We start from the raw sequence: 19885 nt of genomic DNA, 5'->3' as shown, positions 1-19885 counted from the left end.
TTATAGACTCTATGAGGACAGAGACCTTGCAATTTAAATCGTTATACCCCACGGTGCCTAATACAGTTTCTTGTAAGAAAAAAATATATATATCAGGCCGGGCGCGGTGGCTCAAGCCTGTAATCCCAGCACTTTGGGAGGCCGAGACGGGCGGATCACGAGGTCAGGAGATCGAGACCATCCTGGCTAACACAATGAAACCCCGTCTCCACTAAAAATACAAAAAAATTAGCCGGGCGTGGTGGCGGCGCCTGTAGTCCCAGCTACTCGGGAGGCTGAGGCAGGAGAATGGCGGGAACCCGGGAGGCGGAGCTTGCAGTGAGCCGAGATCGCGCCACTGCACTCCAGCCTGGGCGACAGAGCGAGACTCTGTCTCAAAAAAAAAAAAAAAAAAAAAAAAAAAAAAAAAAAAGAAAAAAATATATATATCAATAGATGGTGGTGATTGATGTTCAGAATACAAACATGACAAGGGAGACGCTTATAGATCTTGAATCCTAGGTGAATAAATAAATGTAGTTGAATATGTAAAGTCAGTTTGCAGGTTTTCATTTGTTTTAAAGTTGAAGTAGAAACTTGCATGTAATAATTAACAAGTCAGAGATCACAAAGTAGATTTCTCCTTGCTTTAAACAGCTCTTACTAGACCTGTAGTTTGAATCTCAGCATGTGTGTAAAGTAGTGTTTCGTAACCCTGACTTACATGAGAATTGGCTGGGGAACTTCAAACACGTATGCCCATGACAAGGACTCACCTTCAAATAAGTTAAATCAGGGAGCACTTTTTAAAAAGCTAACCAGATAATTTTAGTAAGAAACCAGAATTGAGAACCACCAGTGTAAAGGAAACTTAAAGGTCATTAAATTCATATATCCATCTGGTGTTTGATTGTTATATACAGCTGTTTAGCAATGAAAGAAGAGTGTTTCTAACAGGATGAAAATTGCAGCTCTCTGGTGCAGGTTTCCGTGCCATATCTGATCCTTCTCTGAAGCTAACACCCAAGGTGACCTACTGTCTTGGTTTGTAGAGAGTTATCCCTTTTTTTTTTTTTTTTTTTTTTTTTTGAGACGGAGTCACACTGTCGCCCAGGCTGGAGTGCAGTGGCGTGATCTCCACTCACTGCAAGCTCCGCCTCCAGGGTTCACGCCAGTCTCCTGCCTCAGCCTCCTGAGTAGCTGGGACTACAGGCGCCCGCCACCACGCCCGGCTAATTTTTCGTATTTTTAGTAGAGACAGTGTTTCACCATGTTAGCCAGGATGGTCTCGATCTCCTGACCTCGTGATCCACCCGCCTCTGCCTCCTAAATTGCGGAATAACAGGCATGAGCCACCGCGCCCGGCCACTATCCCATTTTTTAACACAGAAAGATCCACGTAGTAGGAAACTCCTTATTACTGGGCAAACCAGGACAGTTGGTCATCCTATTACCAACACTTATTACTTGGATACCACAGAGGTGGTTTTGGATAAATTTCCCCATGAGAGGAAGTGGGGTTTCTGATAGAATTTTTAATGAAAAAAATAGAACACTTTAAAACTTTAGCAGCCTTGAGGGGAAAGAGACATATCAAGAGAAAAAGGGAAAACATTGCAATAGGTTCTCATAGAATTTCTGCAGTTAAGATGAAGGAGGGGGATTATGGCATGTAATTAATTAAAGAACATCAACATATTCATTCACTTTTATCTCTGTTATGTAGGTAAATTAAGGATAATTTTGTAACATAAGAAGGCATGGAGCAAAAATCCCAAACTTGTAAATATAATTAACTAAACAATAAGCCCCTTGAGGATAGCTTTTTCTTGTTGTTGTTTTTGGGTGTTTTTTATTTTTTGTTTCTTTGAGACGGAGTCTCGCTCTGTCGCCCAGGCTGTAGTGCAGTGGCGCGATCTCCGCTCACTGCAAGCTCCGCCTTCCGGGTTCAAGAGATTCTCCTGCCTCAGCCTCTCGAGTATCTGGGACCACAGGTGCCGCCACCACGCCCAGCTAATTTTTTTGTAGTCTTAGTGGAGATGGGGTTTCACCGTGTTGGTCAGGCTGGCCTCAGACTCCTGACTTCGTGATCCACCCGTCTCGGCCTCCCAAAGTGCTGGGATTATAGGTGGGAGCCACCGCACCCAGCTGAGGATAGTTATTTTTACAAAGAGAAACCAAAGCGTTATTGACAGCTACATGGAAAATTACTGACAGAACTAACCTATGGCTCCAAGATCATTTTCTGGTAGGATCTTTGGCCCTTTTCCTACTACACATCCTTTTAGTCCCAGTGACATTTAGCATAGTACCCTCCTTTCAGATAAAAATAAGTGTTGTTAGATTGATAGAAAAATGAAAGTGTTTTGCTAACAAAAATACTTTTAGCAGTTTGTTGTATAACTATAGCATTAAAATTTTTTCATCATGAATGTCCATTTGAGTTTTATGCTGATATCATGGGCAACCTAAGGATTAACTTATCTCAGTTATTTTCTGTTTTGATTGATCACTGGGTAGCCAGTCTGACCACTACATAGTTGATTCATGTTACTTATTGATTGCCAAAATTGCCAGAGGTACCCCGGTCATTTAACTGTCTTTATAATCAAATCAAATCCACTACGCAGCAATTCAGTCAATGGTTTGGTGTTCATCTGTCTAAAATGTTGATGGTACCACATAGGGACAAGATATTAAGCTATACTTAAAAAGTAGCTCATTTCATTGAAATCATAATAGATTTTTCTCCCATTCTAAAATTTGTATGCTGCTATAGGAGAAAGCATCAATCAATAAAATTTATAACATATTCTGTTTTCCTTTTCTTAAAACATTCTTAAAACATTTAGCTGAAGTTGTAGAAACTCAGAGAAACATATGTTAGAGTGGGAAGTTGAGATAATCTCATCCAGTCTTTTCCAAAGTATGTCAATAAATATTACCTGAAACAAAAGAAAAAAGGGGGAGAGTCTGTAGTCAAGTAAGTTTGTATAATGGAAGGTAAAACAAAATGGGACCGATGCCTTGAATATACTCATATGTGTTTCAGAGCTTCAAGAATGGGGGAGGGGGAGGCATGAGATGATCAAGGTATGTTTCAAAATCATCTAACCACAGAACTCTTTGTCATGAACACTCGGAGGGACTTCATCTAGTCTCCTAATTTTGTAGTTAAACAAATAGAATTCCAAAAGGGTCAAGAAACTGATTGATTTTGGGACAAATACTTTCTTTTATTGTTTTTGTCCAGTCATCCCTTTCCCCTACTTATATAAAAGTAGATATCAATATATTGATTTTCTTAATATAATCAATATATCAATATAATCAATATAATGATTTTCTTAATTTTCTATAAGAGCTCTGCACACCCCTTTTCAGTGGCTAATTGATGCGTTGCTTCCAGGTGACCAGCTTACCAGTGATGTGATGCCTAAAAATGGAAATGAAAAACTAGTCACTTGGAAACGATGTACTTTTAAAGGGCTTAATGTTTCAATATCATCTCATATTCTGATTTGAATAGCTTTTTTTAAATTGGGTAGCTACAATATGCCGGGTTCTTTATATGCATTGTATGATTTAATTCTCATAAAATCCTGCAAAATAGAGAATATGTCAATTTTCCTATTGAGGAGTTTATTTAGTAAATGGAAGGCGGGGGCTTTAAAATAAGGTCAGTCTGACTGTAAAGTTGAGCATCTTGTTAAGCTCAAAGATATGATGATGGCTACATTGGAAGTGATGTTGTTGACAACATAGTTAACTTTTTTAAAAAAGTTGTTGGTCCACAATTGAGTATGACAGAGGATAAAGGACTACATAATTTGAGGTAGACAAATTTATAAGAAATATAATCAGGAAAATAAACATACATTCAAGTAAAAGGATTACCTGCAAGCAGACATAAATTTCTTTGGGAGATGAGGGGAGGAATACACACATATATACCTTGGTACATACATATATGCATACATTCTTGAGCCAAAAAGTAGATATATTCAGAGCGATAAGGGTCAGTATATAGTTAAAAGTTGATCTGGACATGTAATTGTGAGAATTTATTATATGATAGGTTTTGTTGCAGGCTGTACTGCTTTTCATATGCATTTGTGTACATTTTGTTGAATGATAAAATGTAGTTTGACCATTAACATTCAATGACATAAATTCCTTAACTGCCTTCCAAGTCAGTGATCATTGTTTGGAATTATCTTAAAGTCAGATGATTTTCTGAAATTTGTCCTCTTACCAAGTGAACGTACATAGCTTTTCTTAGTATAGGTATTTAGTTGGGCCAGTCTTCCTGCTGTTCTATTTTAAAATGTTTTATGTCTGTTTCCTTTTTCTCCTTCCCCCCTCCCTCCCTTTCTCCTTTCTTTCTTCCCTCCTCCTTGTATTCTTCCTTCCTTCTTTTGATAAACTGATGTGCGTCTACCTCAAATTGATTATTTGTCCAAACTTCTGCAGCCAAGATAACAAAATGTTGTTATCTGGATAAAGATAAAATTTATGGAAAGTCAACTTGACTTTGCCTGATAATCCCTAAAAAATAACAAAGAAGTAAAATGATTTTGTCAATACCCTCCTTAAAAGTAGTTGTGAGGTGGTTAGTAGTTGATTTCAGGTAACTCATAAAGTTCTCTGGACGAACAAACTAGACCAAAACAAAATACATAAGTACATATAACTACAAAATAAAATGTATAACACTAGAAACTTCTGGTTTTATTAGATTGAACACATGCTTTCATATATTCCTGTTCCAGAAATCTCACTAAAATTACTCTCACTAAAATTAATAAAGAATAAAAAATAAATCTCACTAAAATTAGTAAATAATAAAAAATAAATCTCACTGAAATTAGTAAGGAATTTTAAAAAACAAGGGGAGGGGGAAGGGATAGCATTAGGAGATATACCTAATGTAAATGACGAGTTAATGGGTGCAGCACACCAACATGGCACATGTATACATATGTAACAAACCTGCATGTTGTGCACATACCCTAGAACTTAAAGTATAATAAAAAATAAAAATAAATAAATAAATAAAAACGGCCGGGCGCAGTGAGTCACGCCTGTAATCCCAGCACTTTGGGAGGCCGAGGCGGGTGGATCACAAGTTCAGGAGATCAAGACCAGCCTGGCTAACACGGTGAAACCCCGTCTCTACTAAAAATACAAAACACTTAGCCAGGTGTGGTGGCGGACGCCTGTAGTCCCAGCTACTCCAGCTGGGAGGCGGAGCTTGCAGTGAGCCGAGATCGGACCACTGCACTCCAGCCTGGGTGACAGAGGGAGGCTCCGTCTCCAAAAAACAAAACAAAACCCATAAAGCAGGGACACAAAGCAAATGAGACAGAACAAACAGAGGAGAGGCTACTGAACGTGAGATGTCAGGCAATTTGTGGAAGACGGCGGTGATGGAGGAGGAATAGCTGAGGTGCATTGATCGAAGTCTTCACATTCATGCACGGGTCGCTGCGGAGGCTTTGGAGTTTTGAGACTGGAAAAAGGAGAATCGATTGCCAGGAGCTTCAGAGCAGCCTAGTATATGGAGTAGGTAGGCCCTGCCCTCCCTAGCTCACACTGCCACTACCAATTCCCCATCCCTGTGTGAAGCATCAGGGATAGTCTTAGGCTACATTGAATCAGAGATACTCTGGACTCAGGGATTAGGCCCAGGAGAGAGGATGAAACTCCACCGAAAGAACAGGTGAAACCCTCCTGGACTATTCCCTGACATAGCTCCCAGGGAACCTACAGCTAGGGACTGGCTCCTTAGGTAAGGGTTTGGAGATTCTTATCTGCAGAAATTCAGTCCAGAAAATGACTGATTGGCAGAGTCTCTGTTGAAATGGTAAGATTCCCCACTCTGTTACCTCAGAGGGATGCCAGTCAAGGAAAAAGCACACCCTGTCTACACTCAGGGTTTCCCTTGGAAACTGGACCCACCGTTTTTAAATATAAATGAATTATTTGTTTCATATATAATATATATATATGAAATAAATATATATATTTCTTAAATATAAATGAGTAATGAAGGGCCACCCGATATTTGAGGCTATCCACTGACATAAAATATAGAATAAAATATAGAGATCAAAACAGAGAAAGGGGCTAAAGGGGCTCAGAGAAGATACAGATATTTCAGGAAGCAAATGAAAAGCTTTTAAAAACCTATAGTAACTTCAGAAAGATGAGAGACACTGTTGTATATATAAAATAAAAAGTATTCTGTAGAACAGGAACAATTAGAAAATAAGAAGGAGGTATTGGAAATTAAACGTATAGAAGAATATGAAATGATTCAGAGGTATAGAAGTGAAACTTTCTAGAAAGTAGATAGTCCAAACGTTTTCACACTGCTGATAAAGACACACCCAAGATTGAATAATTTATTTAAAAAAGAGGTTTAATGGACTCACAGTTTCACATGGCTGGGGAGGCCTCATAATCATGGCAGAAAGCAAGGAAAGAACAAAGTCACATCTTACATGGTGGCAGGCAAAGAGAAAATGAGAAGCAAGCAAAAGGGATTTTCCCCTTATAAAACTGTCAGATCTCATGAGACTTATTCACTCCCATGAGAACAGTATGGGGGAAACCACCCCCCATGATTCAAGTATCTCCCACTGGGTCCCTCCCACAACACATGGAAATTATGGGAGCTACAATTTAAGATGAGATTTGGATGGGAACACAGCCAAACCATATTAGATGGAGATGGGGTGAGGTGAGAAATGTAGTGGATTAATCCACGAGTTTCCACATTTTACCATAGGCATGCCAGAAGGAGAAAACAAGAAAAAAATGGTTCAGAGACAAGTACTAAAGAATAATAGAAGAATTGTCAAAATGGAACAATGCTGTTTTCCAGATTTTGAGACACTATAAAGTGCCCAAAATGATGGGTAAGAAAAGATTCTCGTTAGCTCATTAGGGTTCTTTACTCTGAGACTTCAGAATACCAGGATTAAAGAGAAGATTCCAAAACATTCCAGAGGAGTAACACAGGTCACATGTAAAAGATCATACTTGGTAAAAAGAATAGTAGTGGCCTGAGACTGCAAGACTGGAAGCTAGAAGACAATGAAGTACAGCCTAAAAATTTTGAGGGAAAATTACATTTTACTTAAAATTCAATTACAAGTTTAACTCACAAACAAGTATGAGAGTAGCATTAAGACATTTTCAGACACACAAGGTCTCAACAAATTCACCTCCCATGTACCTTTTCTCAGGAAGCTACTAGAGAATGTGCTCTACAAAAATGAGGATGTAAACCAACAAAGAGGAAACCATGGGATCCCGGAAACGGAGGCTCCAACACAGGAGAGAGGCACAGGGATTTCGCAAGATGGTGTTAAAAAGAAGTCCCAGGACAACAGGCGGGCATCTGGCCTGGAAAACCCCTAGACCCCAGAGGGGCTGGACGGGAGGCTCCTCCAGGGAAAAAGAGATCCAGGAGCCTAACCAGTGGGCTAATTGTGTAAAAAAAAAAAATGGTTTCAATATAAGTTCTGTAGTTATTTTGGATAGTTCATGAACAGTTCATGATAGATACACAAAAGAGGTAAGCAAAATAAAAGACAACACCAGGAAAAATAAGATGTTGAACAACATCGAACACATACTCTTTTACTACTTGTCTCGGTAGTAAACAATATTATATGGTCATAGTAAGGTAAACTAGAATATCAGTTTAACCCCAAGTTGCTATTTAACCCACTGGAAAGATCAGGGAAGAAAACTTGGGAGCATGTGATAGTATCAGAGTGCTAAATTTTCCTCATTCTGCATAGTAGTAAGACAGATAATCTCTAAAAATGATAATAAATATTAGTATACACACAGTACTTAAGTATAGGGATAGCATAGTTCAAAGTGGTTTCCTCTCCCATGGTGAAATTCAACCTCCTAGTTACAGTTGCTGGACAGTGCTAGTTTTCCTGTGCTGGACAAGACTATAGATTAACCAAACCAAGAACAATTGGTTGCAGCGAAAGTCTTACCTATATAATCTGGAAAATAAACATCTTTCATAATAAAAGCAAAAAAACAAAAAGTTTCCCTTGAGAAGCAGGAAGGGGGAGTGGTAGGCAAAGTGGGGGAAGGGAGTATTCTTTTTTGATTATAGACCTTGTATTACTATTTACCTTTTTAAACTATGGGCATATATTACTTTAACAAATGCTAAGCTGATTTTTAAAAATTACTGGAAAAAGAAGTAGAAATTATAAAACCAACATGCACAATGCTCCCCTACCCCCACCAAATAAAGCAAAAACAAAAGAGGAAGAAGCTGATGGTAATTTTTTAATCTTTTAAAACTCGTTTATCTATCTCCTATCTAATAGCAAAGTAGGACTCAGGACCCTCTGCCAGTCTTACTCCAATCAACATTTCCTGTCATCTACACCTACTCCCCACATTCTTTAAGCTAAGCAGGGCTACTTCATGTTTCCTATACAACACCTGTATTTTCCTTTACCTGGGCCTTTGCTTGTAGTGCAGTTATTGTTCACCTTCCATTCACACATATTCCTAACACACACACACACTCACATACATTTATCCTTTACCAAGGTCCCCTTGTAGCACCTCCATCCCTTGCACACTTCCCTACCTGTTTACATGTTGGCTCTAAAAGCTCTCTGAGGGATCTTTGAGGGACCCCAGATAATAGTGTTCTCCCCTTTCTTTTCATTCCTGCTGTATTGCCTTTAACACCAGAGGACAAGAACCATATTGCACTGGTATTTGTTCCTTCTATAGTGCCAGGCAGAGTGCTGGCATATTCCAGGGATCGCCTCAGATATTAATCAATTGGATAAATTAATCTTGCATTAAAGGTGAAATCCACTCTGTCATATGGTCCAGTGCTACACATCTCTATCTGCAAAAGTAAACATCACTAGAATGTATGGCTTTTTGTTTTTGTTTTAAGGAAGCTCATGTGCTTTCCTCCTAAGCATGGAGAGCATGCACAGAGCCCAGAGGGTAAACCGCACCCTAAAAGTTTGCTTATACTTCCTTCGTGGGGAATGTGGAAAGGTTGCAAGTTTTTATTGGACTCTGCAAGGTTACAGGTAGCTTGGCACTGATGTTGCTGTGGGAAGGATGTCACTTAGGTCTCCAACTGAAGAATCACCTACATATGACCCTGGGCCTGGTGGACAACAGCACAGCCTAAGATATGGCAGGAAAATGGAAACCCTGTCATGAGGCCAGAACAGGAAAATAAAAAAGGAAGTTCACAAATACTGAATGATAATAGCAAGCGTAGCACAGCTAGGACTTTCATTCATAGCTTCCCATGCTTAGTTTAGGTTTCCTTCTATTTAATCAGGCTTTATACCACAAGCCCCAAGTCTCTTTTATAACCATTCAAATGATCATCTAACAGACTATAACAGGATTAATCTAAAACATCCGCCTATGGAAATAACAAAAGCCCAGGAATATTATGACACATGCAAACAATGGAGTGCAATGGAGACTTTAAAAAGAATAAGGTAGGCTGGGGCGGTGGCTCATGCCTGTAATCCCAACACTTTGGGAGGATAAGGTGGGTGGATCACTTGAGGTCAGGAGTTTGAGACCAACCTGGTCAACATAGGGAAACCCAATCTCTACTAAAAATACAAAAATTAGCCAGGCGTGGTGGTGGGCACCTGTAATCCCAGCTACCCGGGAGGCTGAGGCAGGAAAAGGGCTTGAACCCAGGAGACAGAGGTTGCAGTGAGCCGAGATCATGCCACTGCACTCCATCCTGGGTGACAGAGAGAGACTCCATCTCAAAATAAATAGATAGATACAATGATAGACTGGATAAAGAAATGTAGCACATATGCACCATGGAATACTATGCAGCCATAAAAAAGGATAAGTTCATGTTCTTTGCAGGGACATGGATGAAGCCGGAAACTATCATCCTCAGTGAACTAACACAAGAACAGAAAACCAAACACTGCATGTTCTCACTCATAAGTGGGAGCTCAACAATTAGAACACATGGACACAGGGAGGGGAACATCACACACTGGGGCCTGTTCGGGGATGGGGGGCAAGGGGAGGAGAGCATTAGGAGAAATACCTAATGTAGATGACGGGTTGATGGGTGCAGCAAACCACCATGGCATGTGTATACACGTTCTGCACATGTATCCCAGAACTTAAAGTATAATTTAAAAAGAGAGAGAGAGAGAAAGAAAAGAAAGGAGGAAGGAAAGAAAGAAAAAGATCTGTAAGCCCTGCTGTGGTGAAGCATTTAATACATACTGTTAAAGGAAAGAGTAAGTGTGGAATAGGATTACCTCCTTCAGGTCTCTACTCAACTGTCAGCTTTCCAATGAGGCCTTCCTTAACTACTGAATTTGTACTTGAAAACGTTTTGTCCCCTCTACCCTTTTTCTCCATTAGCATTTATCCCCATCTGACATAATTGATAACTTATTTGTTTATTTGTGATGCTATCTTCATACTGGAATATAATGTACACAAGGGATTTTGTCTGTTTTATTTACTGCTTTTCCCCAAGTGCCTAGAATAACCAAATGAATGAATTTATATGAGAAACATTTATTATTTGCATAGAAACAGTTCTGGAAGGCTATACAAACTTCATAGTAGTTGTCTGTGAGCAGTAGAAGTAGGAGACTAGGAGCAAGACTAACTTTTTCTTGTATATATCTTACCATGTACATGTATGTATCTTTTTTAAATAAAAACACTGGTTTTATAGGGAATCCCATTTCAAGTGTTTTGTGAAGGCTGTGATAAAATAATAACTTATTAATAAACACCATTTACTTCTAATTGTGGGATAATCAATAGCATTCTTAATTTCTCTTCTTTCCAGAAGTCAGGTTATAAATGGGCCACTATTCAAGTTTATGGGCTTTATATTTTATGAAGCCTTTACTAACAGACTTTTTATTTTCCATCAGAGCAGTGCCATGTATACTTACATTGTGGTGGGGGAAAGTTGGATTTTTAGGCCAGATAACATTTATGTCTTCTGCCTTTTAACTAAATGACCTAGAGCAGGTTACTTAACCAGCCTGCGTTCCCTTACCTATAAATTGGGATAATTTTCCCACTAGCAAAGGCTGCCCTTAAAGCAAAACAAGACCAAATATATATATTCAATGCCTTGCAGCATCTGGTTCAAGGTAGGACTCAGTATGTAAGATCCTTCCCCTTTCCTGACAGAAGATGAGCCAGAGAGAACACCTTTAGTGATATTTTCCCTTCTAACTACTCAAAATGTGGTCCCAACATCACCAAGAAGTTTGAGAAATGCAAAGTCTCAACCTTTACCTAATTGAATGAGTCAGAATCTGCAGTTTAACAAAATACCCGGGTGATCCCTGGGGACAGTGAAGTTTGAAAAGCTCCGTTTTCAGGTTTCTTATAGCAGTGTTTCAGACAGGCTTCTATTAATCATGTTGTTGCTGTTTAAAAAATTTCTGTATTTTACAATGCTTTGACATCTTGGGGCCTTGTGGACTTGGGATGCTCAACCTTCCAGGGTCAGCTGATTCCTAGAGACAGTAAACATCTTGCCTGTGAGCTTGCCTTTGATATTCAAGCCAACCAATCCTGAGTCCATGCCACTACCTGCTTCCTTTTATCAGGCTCCTGCGATCCAGAACACTATTTACCTGCCCTGAATCACTCCAGGGCCAGGTACTGCATGTCTAGGAAACCCCCCTATACCACAGAGCCTGCTGAAATGACTCAAATTAGCTGTCCTAAAGCTGCTTACTCTGTCTTGCCTGTTCTTTCCATGGAAACCATAATAAAGGCCCTTGCCCACATTTTCCCCTTCTTTTCTCTGCCTCCTACTGACCCTGGTGGCCCAGTATGGTCTGACATGCCTGCTTTTCTTGGGAACTGTGACAAACTGTCCTCTCAATGGCAGTCACCTCATCTGTTGGCCTCGTCGTACCTGAATAAAACCAAAACCCCAGGTACATTTTTTTAAAAAACTGCCCTTGTAAGCTTCTTAGTTGAACTCTTCCTGCCATCTGCCACCCCCCACTTCACCTTGCAAATTTAAGGTTTATTTGGAGAGGTGTGAGGGTGTCCAGCAGAGCCCGATTTTCTGGCTGGGGATGGCCAACAAGCCAAAATCCATGAGGATACTAAGCTACCTCATCAGCCGGAACTTACTTTTAAATAAAGATGATCAGGGATAACCGCACAGAAGGTTGTAAATCTGCTTAATATCGTATGACTATATTGAATGCCAATAATACTCCTTAAGCACAAGCTTTGAACACTTCCAAACTTGCTATTACAAATGATCAATTTTTGCTCATTTGCTATTACAAATGATTCCATTGCTATTACAATGATTCCATTACCTCTGAGGTAATGGAACCATTTTAATTGAAACAAACTTATTTACGGTATTCTGAAATGTCAAAAACAAGTGAAAACCTGCCATTCCATCCTTTCATCTTTCACTGTGGCCTCTTAATATGGCATATATGCTTTAGAGAGAAATAACTCCTGCCAGGGCGCAGCTATTATGTTACCAAGCAGCTTCCCTTCCCTTCCCACATTTGCGTTTACCTGTTATCTCTTTGGTTGTAGAAAGAATCTTGATATATGGAAGTGAGCTGACTGAAGCTGAGGTTAATAAAAGCAAGTGTTAAAAGAACATAAAAGGGACTTTTCTCTCTGTGACTCAAACAAAAAAAAATACAATAAGAAGTATCTATTTTAGAAGTATTTCATGTTTGTTAGGGAAGACTGTGAGAATAGAAGATATGAACTTTTGCCTTATGAAAGTTATTTTACTACAGTTTTATTAAGAAATTAAAATGTGTTTAACACCTTTTCATTCAAAATATTAGAAAAGGAAACTTTCCACTGATTGTTTTATGATCATCAGTTTTGTTTCCATAAGAAATACACCCATTTATTATTACCTTAAAAAGAAACTGCAGGTAGCAGGATTTTGCTCCCCATAACTGGCCTTGTCAGATTGAACATTACTGCCCAAGCAGTGGATAAAATGTGACTAGTAGCCTGCATGAATCACAGTGTCCCCTGAAACCGCTTGTTTCTAGGAGGGATTTTTGTTTGATCACTCCTTGACCCTTTTCCAAGAAACCTAATTTGCCCAAGGGAGTCTCACACTGGAAAACAGTGTTTGCGTCTGCTTAGGGAAATGTGCCTGAAATAATGACTTATTTAGAACTGAGAACAGAATGGAATGGAACGGATTGATAAGCCAGTTTGAGCAGGCAGAAAGCGACTTGGGCCTCTCAACTCTTATAAAAGGAGCTCAGCAGCGAAGCACTTTGCCTACACTGTATCTGGCAAGGCCCATCTTCATTCAACAAACATTGTCTCTGTGAACTCTGTGCAAAATTCTTACTCTTATAAATGCCTTAAGGCATGCCATTTCATTTTAAGTTTCACTGACACTTCTAAGATGGTGCGGATTTCTCGATTCAGCCCTGCAGACCCCAGTGTAGAAATTGCTCTCCAAGGTATGTTACCCGTTTTAAACTCAGTCGCGTCCGTTTAGATGACTGCAGAATGCTTGTTGGTGGTGATGCTGCTCAGAGTTAAAGTACTTTCTTGGCTGCCAGGAGAGTTGGCGAGTGTGCTGGTGCATGGATTACCCAAAGAGGGGGCTTGACTCAGCTTCTTTCTCACTTACTGAACTGAAAATGAACCAGCAGTCAAAAGTGGGGAGGTGACATCTCATCTAGAGGAATGAAGAATGAGTTGAGGCAAAAAAGGGAAAAAAAGCAAAGAAGAACTTTACCACTGGATTGCTCTTTGGGCTGCTGCCATTTCCTGTTTCTTTTGCTTTTTCTTTTTTCTCTTCACTTTTCTGCCAATAAAATATAGTCGATTTGTCTTATAGCCTCAAGGCTAGTAACTCTTTGAAATGGCAAAGGTTTAAACAAAAATGCTCTTAAATTTTAAAAATCTGGAGCTAAGTTGATCTTCGTCTTAATCTTTCTTTGCCGTTTGAAGTTTTTTAAAAAATTAAACCATTGACGATATTTAAATTGGCAAGGCCAAGCTTAAACAAAGTCTTATTTAGGTACAGTGGTAATGAGAGTTTACCTTTTTTATTTTTAATTTAAATCTGTCTTTGCACAATTAGCAAATTATTAAATGACCTCTCCTGCAAAGTCTGCAAGCAATTGCCTGTTCCAGCTAATAAGAGAACATGTTTTACAAGGTTCATGTTGATTAATTGACAAATGCTGATAAAATCAAAGCAGTGGGAAAATGCAGTGCACCAGGCGCAGCATAAATTACTTCTGTTCAATAATGTTTCCAGTGGCTATACATTTATGGCTTACCTTTCAATAAATATTACTGTCTTAATTGAAACATCCATTGTAGAAATTTATCTCTGAAGATGATTGTCAGGAGCCACAGCTAGGACTAAACATTTCTATATCTGTGTATGCTTTTCTGCTCAATTAAAGACATTGATTGCTGTGAACATTTTAAAGATGAATGCTTTATATTTTGTATGAAAGGAACACAAACACATTTTAATATACTTGGAAAATCATACACTCTTGATTGACCTCAGTGTTCTCTACGTTTCTGATAGCTTCAACAATAAATACAAAATATAACTTCAAAACCACTAGCCTTACACCAGTCCATCAGCTGTTATGGCAGCTATGAAGGTCTCCATTAGAAGGAGCTGGCTGTTTTATGCTCGTGTATGTTTCCAGCATCGGAGATGCTTGGCCAGACCCAGATCTCTCCTTTTGCATATGAATGACTAAAAAAGATGTCAAAAAGATCTCCTGCATCCTGGATGAAACCCAAAGGTCCAGAGAATTCCAGTAGAGGGGGAAGGTAAGTCAGGGCACAGACTATCTTGCAGGGTTCCTACCCCTCTCCTATTGTGGTCCATGTCCATCTGATAGACTCCCATACTATAGTGCCTTAAGAACACCTTGGCATGTCATTTAGGGGCCCAACCAAGCTGATCCTTTAGTGTAGACATCCTAAGATGTCCTGCTCATCCACACTCCTGGGAAAGTAGATATCCTCCACAAAGTGACATTGACATACTTTTCTCAACAAAGTCTTTTCAGTTCAACAAATATTTATCAAACCTACTATATGTCAGGCACTGTGCTGGGCCCTTGGGATATACACATGAATCAGACAGTTTATCCAGAAGAAGCTTACAATAGGCAATCATATCTCTGAACATTTGCAATAGGTTATTTAAAAGACATCTTTCTATAATTTGCCAAATTTTTTAGCTCCTGTTGTGTACTAGGCAACGCTCTAGGTGTTCAAGAAATATTCTGGATGTTTTCTTTCTTTGGTATTAATCAGAGGCCACTGTTCTCATGGCCCTCTAAGGCAAATGTCATTTGCCAGTGTTCTGTTTGAGCTACCCCACTTGCTGATTGCCAGTTCATATTGTACTCAAGATTATCACAGCTGCCAGACCTGGATTGAGATTAGGGTTTGACTAGTAGGACAGGACTGACCAGAGACTCTCATTCTAAACTTTAGTCAAAGAGTACTGTGCCCCCAGGATGGGCATGAAGACTGTGAAATAGGAATATGGGATTGTTGGATGAAGGAGTTAAGGCCAATTTGAGGCATGTGAGAACCAAGCTGATTTGGGGATGTGGATCACAGTAGAGACAGATTAAACTGGCAAGCCAAGGCTGAAGGTTGGGCAGAAGTTAGATGGGGCTTATAAAGAGGAGAATTCCAAGTATTTGACTAGAATACTGGTAAGCCCAGAAGGCAGAATAGCCATGGAGGGCATAGAGAGGCAGCCGGTTAGGAGAGATCAACGGAGGTTTACAAGCGGGTGAGTTAAAGCCCTAGGCCCAGTAGGCATTTAAGCATTCTAGGAGATAAGGAGCCACTGGGATGTTCAACCATCAAGAAACTCAGGTTTAAGAAGAAAAAAAAAAAACGGAAATCCTTGCCACTGAAAATTCTGGTAATCTCGGCCACAAAGCTCTGAGCAAGTGGCAGTGTGATGAAGAATTTGAGTCCAGGCTCATTTTGTTCTCTCAGCCCAGACATCATTAAGACAGTGTCTGGCATGCTGTAGTCACTCCACAAATATTCCACTGAATTGACCTGGGTTCCAAAAGGGAGGTAGATTCCAAAATGAGGCCATTTTTATATGGCAGTAGACAAATTAAATTGTCTTGGCACTTAATGAAAAAAAAAGGCACAGGACAAACACACAAGAAGGAAGATGATCATTTGTTTCAAAGATGCCTGCATTGTCTCAGTATTTACATTTGTTCCCTCCCTTGATTTCCTTTCTTGTTGGATGGAATTTAGGAAGAAGGGGGACAGACTACTGTGGAGCCTGGAAAGTTCTAAGAGTGTGTGGTTAGCTATTACCCAGATTGGAGATGTTTTCCTCATGGGAGCTTTCAGAAAGAAAGCAATGAAAAGGGAAGGCTGAAGTGATTAAACCCTGCAGAACTCCCAGGTTTATGTCTGTGATGATTTCAGTGAGGAGCCAGAGCTTAGCTGAATTGCTTGCGTCACACCCAGAATCTCTTCTTATCTCCCATCAGGAAGGGGCTGCCTGATGACCTCCATCCCCAGGAGGCTCTTTTGCTTTTGGTGACAGCTGCCAGTAAAAATAATAGGAAAGATTGTTCCATGGGCCCTTGGTAACAGTCCTATTGTGCTGGTGTTGTACATCACACATAAAAGTTGTAAAACACAGTCTTTTAAAAAAATGCCCTCTTTTACAAAGTTGGGTCATTGAGATCCAACAAAAACCACCTGGGCAGCATCCATACCCTTCAATAGCCATTCAGAGCCCCCAAGCCAGGAAAGACCTGAGCGCCATTCCTCATTCTGCAGTCCTGGACCATGTTCCCTGTTTTAACACTAGATGGGGCATTGTTGTTATTACAGTGGCTTTTTTTAAAAAAGGAAATGTATAAGACCCAGAAAGAAGAAAACATTTCTCTAGAACATAATATTGTTCTATAGAATCAGAGAGCACTGGAGCAGAAAACAGCCAGGAAAAGAGTACAGTCCAGTCCTTGCTTCTCATTCTTATTTGAGAAAACTGTGACCAGCCCAAATTCACGTAGCAGGTCAGTGGCAGACCCAGAACTGGAAGGCAGAACCCACGTCACCCTAGCCCAGGGCAGCCCCTGCCGCCTGCCTCATGGCCACATGCCCAGGGAAGAGGTACGGGTGGCACGTGGATCCAACAAACCATCTTCTTTTATACGGAGAATAATAAAAGAGTGAAATCCCCAAGGCTTGTCCTCCTGAATACATCCCTCCTACAACTTGGCTCTGTATGTAGATGACTCAAAGAAAGGTGAACAATGAACACAATTCAGTTTTTGTACATCTCTTACACACATTTTTTAAATGCCAGTATGAATGAATTAACTTGATTTTTTAAAATGTGAATAAAGGAAATATGTTTCTAGCTAACTTAAGAATTTGAAATTCTGGTTTAGTTAGGCACTGTGAAACAGGTCACCGTCTGTCTTCTTGGTCTTCCCAGCCATTTACTGGTCATCTTCACTTGAGCCATTGTCACCCCTGGCCTTTTCCTAGAACCCAACTGAAGACAAGGGAAGTCCCAGAACTTTTTTCTCTCTCCAGGTCCACCCAGGGGACCTTGCTTTTCTACACTTCCTTTGCCCTCTGTGAAAGAAGTAGAATATGAAGGCTGCAGCTCAGCCTTCACCTCCACTCACACCAGTGTGATTAAATTATTGAAAGAAAATGATCCGCTCTCCTTGCTCTCCTTGCTTCTAACAGGTCCCAGCTCAGAGCAAAATCTGCAGACCCTGTAATTGATAGCCTTGCAGACTATGTTTTAGCAGACTCTTTCTTAAGAAGGTTAAGGCCTGTGTTTTCAGCAGACTGAAAAGGGGTGCTATTACAGTCCGCTTAAAACACTTTTGCTTTTTCTCAGTTCACTGGTAGCCCTCCCCGCTCACAGGCCTACAGTGCTAATTCTAATCTGTAGTTCAGTTACTGCAGCATTCTCACTTTCTCTGTATCTACCAAAGTACTTCACATCCTCTTCTTACTACCTGTACTTCCTAAACAGCTAGGGTCCTTGGGAGAAGAACAGGCTAGTCATAAAGAAACAATCTAGATGGTAATTTTTGCTTCATGTTAGACATTGCACACTTAAACCTTTTTGAAGTAAAACGCTTTTAAAAGTCCACTCTGAAAATCTTGGCATGTGTAGATAATTGTTTTTTTCTTCACTTGGAACGCCTCTCCTCTGCCTGGTCTGATCCTGTTCATCCTTTACAACCAGCTCAAATGTCACCTCCTCGGGTAAGCTTCCACTCTCCGTACGCGCAGGTTGCCTTCCAGGATCTCTACTCCGTGCTGCCAGAGCCTCTTATTCCTACCACCAGAATATACCAGTTATCTCAAGTACATTACAACTGGTTGTATAAGTGTCTGTCCAGCCAGCACAGTTGTGGACTCCTTAACAAGAGGGACAGCGGATGGTGCCTGATTCATCTTGCATCACGCAGGCGGAGCATAGTAGATGATGTGCATCGGGATTTCTATGCATATTTACGGGATTAGGTCAAATTATGTCAGCGCCAGCTCTTTTAATATAAGGATTCTGAGCTTTTGGAAGGTGGATCATGTAAAAGAGTAATTTAAAAGTCATAGTCTTCTGAAATTTCCTAAAGACATTTCCTGAAGACTTAAAAATTTTTATATTCTTATTTTTAATGTGAACATGTTATATAAAATCAGCCATATATTACTATGTATATGGGGACACTGGTCATTTATTTGCTCCCCACATCTGAATTGGACAGAATTTTTGGTCACAGATTCTCTTTGCTGTATACGAAAGATTTATACTGGAAACGTATGTTAATCTAATGTCTATAAATAAAAGTATGTGTGAAAATGCACTAAGGGAGCTGTTTATAGAAAACATTTTTCCAAGTGAATAATATTTATATAAAAAGATAATTTCTGAACTTACCAGAGAATGTGCCTTTTATAGAGTAGTATTTTTCCCAGAATGATAAAGGCACTTGTATATTCCAGTCAAAATTATCCTGGTATTGATTTTGTTTTTCCATAGTATATTTAAAACACTGGACTTATTCTTAAGAAGATTTTGAATTTATACAACACATATTCTAAAGTTGATAACTCCTCTTACTGTCATCAAATTGATATGTATTATTTCTCATCCCATTAACAAAAAATGACTTGCGTGGGCATTTAATGATTTTAACACAAATATTATTTGAAGGAATCAGTGTATTATACGCTTGATTGGCAAGAAGCACTGAGGGCTGATGTGAACGCTGACGCAGAGCCGGGGTATAGAAAAGGACCCTAGGCATAAATCTCAGTGAAACACTTATTGTCCAAAGAACCAAAACTGTTGTGCTTGGAACTGAAGTTTTTATATGAGTTTTATTTAAATGTTTCCATTTTCATTTTTTCCAGATTGGCCAAATTCAGAGCAAGGCACGGGGTAGGGTAGTGTGGGTTTGGGGATATTGTCGTTGGTGAGTGACTGTCAGTGTCTCTGTGCATTCAGAATGCAGCGTCACTGCTGCCTCTCACCCTATCTCCCCGTGGTGGGCACAGCAGAGGTCTTTTAATAATGCATTCACTAAGTTGAAAACTAATATTCTTGGCTCTGGAACTACATATTTAACACACTCTCAGGCTATGCCATATGGAAAGCCTAGTGCTTTTGGACTGAGGTTCTGCCGTGCATAAATAAAACACTTGAGTGTTGACCTTTTTCAGTAAACAATACTAGAAGTGTTGAGTACCTTTAAAATTCAAATGCAGGTTTTCAAATGTGTTCTCATTTTCATGGGCAGCTGAGACCAGCCTGCACTAATACCCAGCTAATCTGGGGGCT

At 39.8% G+C, this 19885-nt stretch overlaps 1 protein-coding gene across 4 annotated transcripts in view; it reads left to right on the top strand.

The window, feature by feature from the left end:
* Positions 1 to 19885, top strand: part of ENOX1 (ecto-NOX disulfide-thiol exchanger 1) — a 578892-nt gene that overhangs the window by 323537 nt on the left and 235470 nt on the right. For 2 of the 4 annotated variants that reach the window (XM_050766187.1, XM_050766188.1), the window contains exon 1: positions 12848 to 13499. The exons of 1 other annotated variant lie outside the window; for it this stretch is intronic. In XM_050766187.1, the coding sequence (XP_050622144.1) occupies positions 13442 to 13499 (58 nt within the window). In that variant the 5' untranslated portion in view covers positions 12848 to 13441. Of the gene's footprint in view, positions 1 to 12847; positions 13500 to 19885 lie in introns of those variants that run through there. One more of the 4 variants, XM_050766186.1, reaches the window with a different exon arrangement.

Source organism: Macaca thibetana, chromosome 17 (assembly GCF_024542745.1).
Source record: "Macaca thibetana thibetana isolate TM-01 chromosome 17, ASM2454274v1, whole genome shotgun sequence".
Classification (NCBI taxonomy): Eukaryota; Metazoa; Chordata; class Mammalia; order Primates; family Cercopithecidae; genus Macaca; species Macaca thibetana.
This window is presented reverse-complemented; position numbering and strand designations above follow the sequence as displayed.